The following is a 10,418-nucleotide window of genomic DNA, read 5'->3' on the forward strand; positions in this document are numbered from 1 at the left end:
TTGTGAGACAACCATGCCAGAAATATTAGATTGTAACTGTACAAGGATTGCTTTGGATGATGGAAAAACAGGAATAATAGGTGGAAAGCACCGGGTTTGCAATGACTTAAAAGTCACTATGATATATTGGTTGGGATAAAGACCTACAAGAAGATAAACTTCAGACACCCAAAAGCTCTTTAGCTCTCTCAGATTTTCTAGGGCATAATAACCCCTTGCAAAGGTAGGAAATGAGATTTGGGAAAGGTTTCTGAAGCAGATACCAGCACTGTTTGCCTATAATTAAAAACACCTTACAAGTCACTGATCATAAGGTTAAAGAAAGGCATGTGTTTTAATGCTTGCAATAAACTTCCACAAACCAAAAATAAGCTCAACAAAATCTTGTTTAGAATTCCAAAATCATAATAATCAGTCAAGTTACTGCTATAGTCTACAGATGAATAATCTGGTCATTTATCAAAATCGGCTAGAACAGAAATAAACATAAAAATTAATATGGAAAAAATGAACGCAGCCATTGGGGTATATAAGGATCACAATATCAATGCTTTTTTCCAAGGAAAGATTTCGAGAGCATATTCCGAAAAGTTTATTTCTTGCTGCAAGTTGAGTAAGGAAAATAGAAGGGATCGGCCAATAATATACAGGGCCAGTAGTAATTAGTTTTCCCACTGAATGTTCGAAATAAAAAAAAAGTAATACAAACATTAAGATCAGCATGAAGACACTGAAGGACTATGAAACAGTTCCACGAATGCCAGATTCACAATCTACCAAAAATTATGCAGTCATCTCATTATTGGCTTAACCAACCTGGCATGTTAAGAAAATGAGCAGTTCGGGTCACCCTTTATTGCACTCTCGTTGAAGACAGAAAAAGCAAATAGAAGCACCTTTTCCAGTGATAAAAACAACACAAGGACGAGTGACCTCATGCATCATACCCCTCCTGTGACATGGCTCAGATCACCTGCAGCTGAAATCCATTTCCACTGCCAAGGCCTCGTGAGAAAGAATCCTTGCCTCCACTAATCAGAAAGCCGATGACTGGTGCATCTTTCTACAACATTTCCATCCTCTTTTTCAAAGATTAAGTTCATTTAAGAAGGTTACACTTGTAGCAGTAGAATCATCATCAGCTAGCATCTGCTATTTTCATGCTTATAATACATGAAACCTTTTTACCAGCCAGAAAAATTTTTATATTCTACACTTTTGACCTCTACTTTCCTCTTCTTGCTCGAGTCATCTGTTCCCACACCATTTCCAGCTGTGCTGTCAGTTCCACTAGGCCTTGCTTTCAGGTACTTGCCCACTCCGCCACCCACACCAAAAGAACCAGTAACTCCGGTGCCTGGGTTGCTAAACCATGCACCCACCTTATCCTGAAAAGTATACAATTTGACCAGCCAAATCATAAACCTACGGCAGGAAATAAACATTATTCCTCAAAAAGATATGAGATATGGAAAAGTACCCTATCATCATCAGTAGCTTTCTTCTCCTCTTCTGCCTGATGTCCCTCTTCATCTGGTTCTGTGTAAGGATTCACGAAAACTGAGGCACCTGTTATCTTTATCTCCTCCTGGATCAGAACAAGGCACCATTTAACTGAGCAGGATATCAAAAAGTACAACAATGGGCTGAGACTTGAGAAAGAAAGAGGTAAAATTCAACATAGTTCCACAGGACTCGTGATAGAAAGACAAAGAAAATGCAAAAGCTACAATCGCATTTCCTATCCACAGACTGCTTGAGCACTTCAATGGGTTGCAGGGAGTCTGGCTGTGTTCAGAAAAGATTTCTTTTCTCTTGTTATGATGGATGGATAAATTTACAATGCCAATTCTATAACATACAAAACCAAAAGCAATTATATCATAAGAATCTATTCTCATTTGCATATAAAAACATCAGATTCAGATGTAGATTTGGAAATAAAAGTCACAAAAGATAGGAAGAAGTAAGAAGACCTACATAGAACGTGTGATAAATCATCTTGAAAGGTTTCTCATGTTAATGGAGAATTCAACCCGAAGTCCATGAACAGCAACTCAAAAGCCGAACCAATAGATAGCATAAGGTTTATCATGGGAATGATAAAATATTTTTAAACTTAACTGAATGTGCAACTACTTGCATCCTATTGCAGCTAGTAGATTCTAAGAAGCATGAAAACTTCCGCAAAACAACTCTTATTAACTTGCACAATGTCCATGTTTTAACAATTACATGCACCTATAAGTCAGTGGTACGTCACAGCAAAATCGCCATGTAAGAACATCACTTTCTTCTGAGAAAGATTTTCATGCCATTATGGTCATCCAAAATTTCCAAAATACCTTCTTACTATGTTATATGTTACATGAACACTGAAAAAAAACATTCTAGAAAGACACATCTACAGTAATTCTCAATTTGGTGCAAACTACAAGCATTTGTTACTGACGTCAGAACTAAGTCAAATGTGAGATGATACGGCCAATATCTAGGAAGTAAATATTCATAGATGAAGAATATAATATTGAAGTTGAAAATTGATACTCTATTACTCACTTGTGTGACATCTTGCAGTGAAATTCACAAATATTGAATAAATTCAGACACCTCAATTCTAAAGAGAAAAAGATGCATATGCAATGTTTGAGAGTAGGTTGAGTGTGTTGCACCCCTGACAGATACATAAATAATGGAAAGAGTAACTTCAAATAATAGATAACAGAAAAATAAATTATAGATTTTAATGAATATTCAAGGAAATAAATTATAGATTTCCTCTGGACGTCTGCAGTAGACATACCCCCTCCATTGTACTTTTTTACTTTTTCTTGATTTGGCAGGATATACTCACATTAGAGCTATATGAATTGCCTTTTTCAACCAAAAAAAAAAAAAAAGAGGAAAGAAAAACAAAACAAACTAGAAAGTTGAAGAATGTTACTCACCAAGGGCCGGTCATCATCGTCAACAGGAACCTTCTCCATTGCTCCAAGAGTGGTCAAACCACCAACAACCATACCAAATATTGTATGTTTAAAGTTCAGATGATTTGCAGACTTGTAAAGAATAAAAAACTGGGAACCATTGGTATGGGGACCACTGTTTGCCATGCTAACAACACCCCTTCCTGAATGCAGCAATTTTGAATTTAGCTCATCCTTGAAAGGTTTACCCCAAATGGACTGCCCTCCTTTCCCTGTGCCAGTGGGGTCCCCACCTTGAATCATGAAGTTCCTACACAACATGAACCATTAGCCTCCTTTGTGCATACATTAGAAGAAAAAGGAAAAGAAATTTGCGAGTCATCGATCATACCTAATGTTTCGATGGAAAGCAACACCATTATAATAACCATTTTCACAGAGCGTGATGAAGTTTTCGCACGTCCGTGGAGTTAAATCACAATGCAGTTCCAGATTCAAGTCTCCGTGGGTTGTATGCAATTGAACATATCCTTTCTTTTTCGGATTCTTTTCAACTTTGACATATTCGAATTCGTTTTCTGTCACAGGATCATAAGCAGTAGATGTGAAAGAACGTGAAGCAGCCCCTGTAGTAAAACGGCTTTTTACCTGAAATTTACCAACTCTATAAATTTTATGGGAAAATTAAAGTGAGGAATGCAACAGAGGTTCCAATAAAGTTGCCTTAGAAGGAAAAAAAGGAGAAGCAGACGTACAAGTTTTGCATTTACAGGTGTTCTTTCACCTGCCATGTGTAGAGCAATCTGAGCTGCAGTCTTATTGCCAGATGATGCTTTGGCTGCTGCTGCACTTCTTCCATGAACTGCAGCAGATGCTGCATCTACAATACTGAATCCTTGAGTGGATTTAGACTCTCCATTTGCACTGGACTTGGAGTCCTCTTTGACACGAGTTCTTGCAGCTAAAATAGCAGCAAGTGCAGCAGCTCTTTCATTTTGTGCTTTGCTCCCACCTCCACCATGAAGTGCAGCTAGCTTTCCCTTCTCAGTCCCAAGCTCCTGCAGCATTTGCTTGATATCACCAGATATATTTATATTATATAATGGATCTTCTTTCATTCTCCTCAAGTCTGACAAAAGAAAGATATGAATGAAAAAATCTATCTCAATTTCCTGAAAACAAAGATTCAGAAGTCACAAGAACAATGTAAATTTAGATCCACACCTTCATCATCAAGTTCAAGACTGTTTTTAACATGATCAAATTCCAATAGTGCCTTGCTATCAAGTGCATTTGGATTCTGGAAAAGCACAAGCAGAAAACTGTTAACAGTTGATCCAGTTATAAGCATGGTGGAAGAAAAGAACATATGCTTTCTAACCAATTACCTGAATTGTTATCAAGTCATCTTTAGTGAAAGGCTCATCTGTAAGTAACTCTTTCCAATTTTTGGTTTTCAAGTTTAGTTCTTTAATAGCCTGCATCATGAAGGCGAGCAGTGAGATAAACTTGTTAAAGCAATATGTCAAAAACATCCCTGTCTAAAAACAACTTACCTCAAAAGAAAATACATTTCCTGTAGTTTTCACAGCAACTATATGAGTAAATTCCGTAAAAACTTTGTTCAAAACAGGACAATGGTACTCCCCTGCGATTAAGAGAAGGGACAACAACAGTCATAAAACAGCATCACCCAAAATCCATGGTTATACAAATGCACAAGGAATCTGATTTATACAAAATCAGTACAAAAGGAATGTTTAAGTCACTAAAAAGGAGCTTTCATGAGAACTATGATGCAATTTATGAATTCATGATTACTATTTTTGATGCAAAATCAAGTTGTTCGAAGAGGTCCTCATGTAATCACACAAGAGGGTGCACCACTCTATCTATAGCATAGTTTTGGAGTACCATAGGAAATAGGTCATAATAGGATTAAAGTAAAATAAAGTTAAGGTTTTATATCTATGGCAAAGTTTAGAAGAGCCATAGGATCTAATTCTGAAACTAGTTTGAGTTTCACATATGGTTTGAGTTGGTTGGAAATAAGAAAAGATCGCTTTATCTATATAGGGGTTGAGACCTTCCCAGTGGAAGTTATTTGAAAGGTTAGTTACTATGGATTCTAAACCCCTTCTCTCCTCTCTTATTCATCTGATATCTTTTCCTATTCTACAATCTAAACACAAAAGATCATCCCATCCCCTTTCTGAACATTTCCTTGGAGCAAACTGCATTAATTGTTACCAAAGCATAAAAATTACTTCATAACAATAGAAAGCAACTGTAAAGGAAGAATGAAATCTAATGCTTGCACATGTCACGTCCCACTGTATACGATGCATAAATTACTTCATAAATTACAAATAAAATTTCCAGCCCCAAGCCATTTTGACCTTTGACTTTAGTTTAGATAATAATTCCACCAATGTATAATACCTTTCTACATAGCTGGTCCCAAGACCGGATAAAGGAGGGGGGTTGCTGTAGGTTGACGACTAGCATAAAACTATAGTCACATACTATGAACATGAATTTAAAAGAGAAATTTTATGATACATGTAAAAAGAATAAAGAGGGATAGAAATAATTCCCACTGATACCTAATCGATAACGAACCTGAATGGATTCTTTAGGTCCAATTCCATCCATTTTTGTTAAGGCAATTCTGACTTGTTCATCGAGAACTGATCTAGCTCCTGAGATATATGACATTCTTTATCCTTCTCCTTGTCTTGGTCTTCTCGGCTGGAATCTACAATGGTTCTCTCCCTCTACTCCCGAACCAAAGACTATATCACTCAAGCGCCAGCAATTTCTCTTGACTATCAAGATCAAAGATCACCCCTACCGAAAATCATACGGGACGAAATAGTACTTGATATCTCAACATCGAGTATGGCCCTAAACCAAGCACAATGGAGGAAAAGGATTCATGTAAGCAACCCCAACTAGTTTGGGGTTAATGCCTAGTTGAGTTGAATTATGCCAGCTTAGTTTCGATCATCTTGACCATCCAAATCAAATCCCACATTCATCCTGCTTCATATATTTATGCAGAACCTATATTCCTCATCCGAATCTCAAACTACCTCGAGTTTCCTAGATTCCTCTAATTACTTCTTCTCCCTCTTCCATGTCTCTGATTCCTTACACATGGTGGCCCTTATCCCCTTTTACATAAGCAGTCGCTCAAGAATGTTCCAATTTGATTCTTGCTAATACATCTTTGAGCACATGGACACCAAGGAGTTCTCAAACTTCATAGTTATTGCTTGTGATGAGTAATCATATGTTTCTATATGAATGTGGAAGAAAACATAAACATGGATAAGATGTCTTTGTACTTATGATGAAGTTGAACGTGCAAGGTTTTATGGTGAAATGAAAGTAACCTATTGACCACCAAGTATATAAAATAAATCATCTGAAAGCCATGAAGTAAAAGTATAGAATACAAAGATCTCATAAATCTTGCATTGTTCAGATATCAGTTATTATTTAGTCAAAGGGAAAAAACATGGCAAATGAAGTACCCAATATATATTGAAACCACAAAATTTGCATCAGATGCCTATGGCTTGTGAGAATTTTAAAATAAATAAACCGCTTCACAAGGTAAGGACTCCAGACCTTGATACTTTGAGCATCTGCACTCTTTATTTTTTAAACAAATTTATTGGAAATGAATCCAAATGCCAGAATAACAATGTTGATAAATAAATTGAGTCACAAGGAATGGCTCAAATGACCTTAATAGTTTGAATGCCTGGAATCCCTTCTTTTTGTTCATCAGGAAATTTATTGGAAAGAAATCCAAATGTAAACATGTAGAAGTTATTGTCATCACTCAAAAGAAAACTTGAAAGAAAACCAAAGGTAAGATTATTTTCATAAAAAAGGAAGATATGAAATAAAAAAACATTATAACAAAGGATTCAAAATAACAATAAAGGGCACCCGAAGGTTTTTCCTTCCTTTCCTTAACCAATTGCAAACCCCTTCCTTCACATTGTGTGAAGTCAGAAAATTATCAAGAGTTTGAGTACGAGCGTTTTCCAAGCTCATTACCAACCTCTCAAAAATTCTCCATTCTGTTATATACTTATCATTCTATTAATAATCCATATATTCTCTATAGCTCTAACTCAAGAAAATACAAGAATTTCTGTACTTCATGTTCTTATTGATTGCATATTTTTAATTGAATATTTTTGTTTCTAACATCTTTTCTAGGACTTTTTGCTTATATGTGTGTGTATATATGTAGCCCTGCACATATGGCTTATTGCATATTTGTCCTTCAAAAATCACTACAACCATATATACCTCACATTTTACCATGTTTTTGCAATGTTGCCCATCTCATTAAATTTTTTTAGTACCAACATTAAAATAAATAGCTAGTTTAAGTATAAATGACTCTATTACCTTTTGAGTTAATATCCTTGAAAAATTTTCAACCTTTGGTTATCTTGTGGAGAGATGTACCTGTGCATCAGCTTTTTAGGGGTACTCATGCAAATGGTAATAAAGGCATTTTAGACTTAAAATAGCTAGTTATTGACAAAAACAGTCAATCTAAGAAGAGGGAAATTGCCTAAAGTAGGGTGTAATCAAGAGTATATATGTGAATAATGATTTTCAAGGAGCAAATATCAAATAAGTTATATTTGCAGAGGTATATATGCAAAATACCCTTTTTTCCGACATGCTAATGTGTTTATCAAATTTATTAATAGAAGTAACACCCACTAAATGAATTTTTATGACCATATATTTTCGATACATAGATGCTTTCTTTGAGCCATGTCAAATTAAAATCTGATTATTCCCCCAAAAGAAATCACGAGATTATTCCTCACATAAGGTTATCGCCAAGAGTATGTGGCCACATATCTATAAATGAGAATTTTCAGAGAAGACACAGTCGTATTCAATTTTGGATGTTGAACTTCCATTAATTTGTTAGGGAGTCATTTTATGGTATTCATCATACTCCGTGTTCTGAATGAATAAAACTTTAGTATTTGCCACATGCACTGCACATGAAAGTGTGGGTGGCAGTGTGATTTGGGATGTGTGCACATAGGCCTATTTTAATTTTAAAGAAGTAAAGAAGGTACCATTATGGAGATGCACCTTCAAAGAGCCACATCTCAAGGAAAGAAAAAAGTGTTCCAATGTATTTCATTTTTATTAGGAATTCAATTCGCACACATGAATAAGGCATTAGAGTCAATCCACTTAAATTTGAAATATTTTTTTCTTTTCCTATTTTGAGACTCCTTTCTGAGGCATTAACTCTGACCAACCTTGGATGATCAGTAAATTTATTTTTGCAGATTTTCTCTCTTTAAGAAGGAATTTTCCTTCTTCTTTGTTGACCATTGAATGACCTACAATTATTTGAGAGTTCTGTCCATATGTATAAAGAGATAATAGATGATCTTGCTCTTCAAAATGTGGTTGTTAATTGCAAGCGCTGCCAAGTCCTACTTAAGATATGACCTCCCAAAGGGATGGATTAAGCAAAAGCTCTTAGCCAACTGTCAAATTATGGTTACAATTACATGAGAGCCACCCAAACATTCAATTTTCTAACCTGTGATAGTAAAACAAGCCTTGAAAATACAAAAGTCTCGGATTTACAAAGTTTTTTTTTTTACATTACAATGAATGTTTGTCATCCTTCCTTTATTTGTGAAGACTAAAGAGCAAACAGGGTGAATAGGCAAACTTTTCCAAGCTGTGTAAACCTTAACTTGACAAATAGGCAAAGTGTTAGAGACAGCAGCAGTTAATATGTGCTTTCTAGGAATTGATGATTAACAACTCTGACAAAATAATATCTTGGGCAAACAGAAAACATTTTCAGTTTATGACATTTTTTTAATCTACCACGCTTGGTCTTGTTCCACTATTAAGATCACCAAAATTGAGTGGTAGACCACCAATTGCATGGGTATGCTCACCATCATATGTAGCTCACTACGGTCCTGATACCTTTTGTTCCCAATTATATGGCGTGGCATCTAAATACAATCCATACTTATGATACCAATATATACATACATACATACATACATACATACATATACATATATATATATATACACACACACACACACACACACACACACACACATATATATATAAAATAAACATTTATAAACTTGCAACCTTGCCTAGTCTGCAGATAAAAACAAATAAATATATAAAAAACTAAATACCGTGACTTATTTATCACTGAATACTAGAAACTGTATTATCCTAAAAAAAACTCTTATATGCTGCAAATTAGCATTACTAAAATACTATTGATGAGGGGAAAACCCACTTGAAGAAAAATTTTCATTCCGTCCTAGATAAATTAACAGGAATTTACCATCAGAATTCTTGTGGAACGTGAGGGGAATGAGATGTTCTTGCTTGAGAGGACCTCCGGTGACCGGATGCTTGCCGTATTTCTTAATATAAGGAAGTATATTCCTGCACCGAACATTCCAATGAAAATCGAAAGTATTTTTCGCCGATTAAAAACAATGAATTTGATAACTCCAACAATCTAGACAACAAAAAAAAAATTGCAATTTTTCTGAAGATACTAACATTATATCGAATACACTCCCATCAGCCGTGCACACAGGGTCTTCAAATGGCGTAAAAGTAAGCCTACAATTCATCAAAATAAAGAAAAAAAAATCCCAACGTAAGGAGAAAATTAAGAAAAAGAGCGGAAAACATATGAAGGCCTCAAAATTCGAGAACAATTAGGGAATTCTCGGGTTTTAGGAGGAAACTTACGAACAGCAGTAGAAAGGCAAGCGCTTGAAGGGCGTGGACGTCTCCTTGGATTTGGCGCCGCCCCACTCGGTCGCCCACTCCGTCTTCGTGATGAACATCCGATCCTTGCTGTGCTGCTTCTTCCCCATCTCGACTTCAATATGGTGCCTCCGAAGAGAACGAGGAGATAAACCTAGGTTTCTACTAGTTCTCGGTTCCTCTTTTCCAGAGCTAGGGTTTCCTCCACTTCGCCATGGATTTGGGGATTTTGATGGAGCTCCGAGAATTTCTGTTTACAGTGACTCGCGGAGAACCATACGAAACGTAAGTATGATACTCGATTCGTACGTTAAAAGTCGTGTCCAATCGAGACCGTTTATTAATTGGAGTTTCTAGCCAATTTAGTGAAAAGAAAAAAGCATAGTGAGAGGCATCGTACCGCTATGACTAAAGTGCCGAGTTCCGACTTCCCATCACCCCCTCAGGCAAAACAAGCAGTTCACTGTAAAAAAGCTTGGTTTTTTTTGTTATTTAAGATTTCCATTCTCCTGAGATCCATCAAAAAATGCGGCTTGAGTTTTCTTGATTTTAAACTATGTTCTCGAGGTTCTTGGCCAGAAAGAGTCACCGGAAAGCCTAAAGCTTCATCCGAAATAAAGCACGTCTATTTCGGCCATGATTAGCCACCATCGGCCATCAAGT

The 10,418-nt window shown here is 36.1% G+C and overlaps 1 protein-coding gene across 1 annotated transcript; it reads right to left on the reverse strand.

The window, feature by feature from the left end:
* Positions 1-530: 530 nt before the first annotated feature.
* LOC103716969 (peptidyl-prolyl cis-trans isomerase CYP65) lies at positions 531-9,979 on the reverse strand. The gene is made up of 11 exons (XM_039119915.1): positions 9,738-9,979; positions 9,543-9,605; positions 9,319-9,422; positions 4,484-4,575; positions 4,316-4,405; positions 4,152-4,227; positions 3,683-4,056; positions 3,319-3,575; positions 2,949-3,237; positions 1,481-1,588; positions 531-1,388 (listed from the first exon to the last, which is right to left on the reverse strand). The coding sequence occupies exons 1-11, from the start codon at positions 9,863-9,865 to the stop codon at positions 1,185-1,187; spliced, it is 1,785 nt and encodes a 594-aa protein (XP_038975843.1). The 5' UTR covers positions 9,866-9,979; the 3' UTR covers positions 531-1,184.
* Positions 9,980-10,418: the final 439 nt, after the last annotated feature.

The sequence above is a fragment of the Phoenix dactylifera genome, unplaced genomic scaffold, assembly GCF_009389715.1.
Source record: "Phoenix dactylifera cultivar Barhee BC4 unplaced genomic scaffold, palm_55x_up_171113_PBpolish2nd_filt_p 000658F, whole genome shotgun sequence".
Lineage (NCBI taxonomy): Eukaryota > Viridiplantae > Streptophyta > Magnoliopsida > Arecales > Arecaceae > Phoenix > Phoenix dactylifera.

Excerpts from the sequence above, each read along its gene's own strand:
- LOC103716969 (XM_039119915.1), bottom strand. The coding sequence starts at position 9,865 with ATGGGGAAGAAGCAGCACAGCAAGGATCGGATGTTCATCACGAAGACG. Across the intron at positions 4,576-9,318 it reads GTTCCACAAGAATTCTGATG|GGGAGTACCATTGTCCTGTT; the intron begins GTAAATTCCTGT and ends TCTTAATCGCAG. Across the intron at positions 3,576-3,682 it reads CACCTGTAAATGCAAAACTT|GTAAAAAGCCGTTTTACTAC; the intron begins GTACGTCTGCTT and ends GGTAAATTTCAG.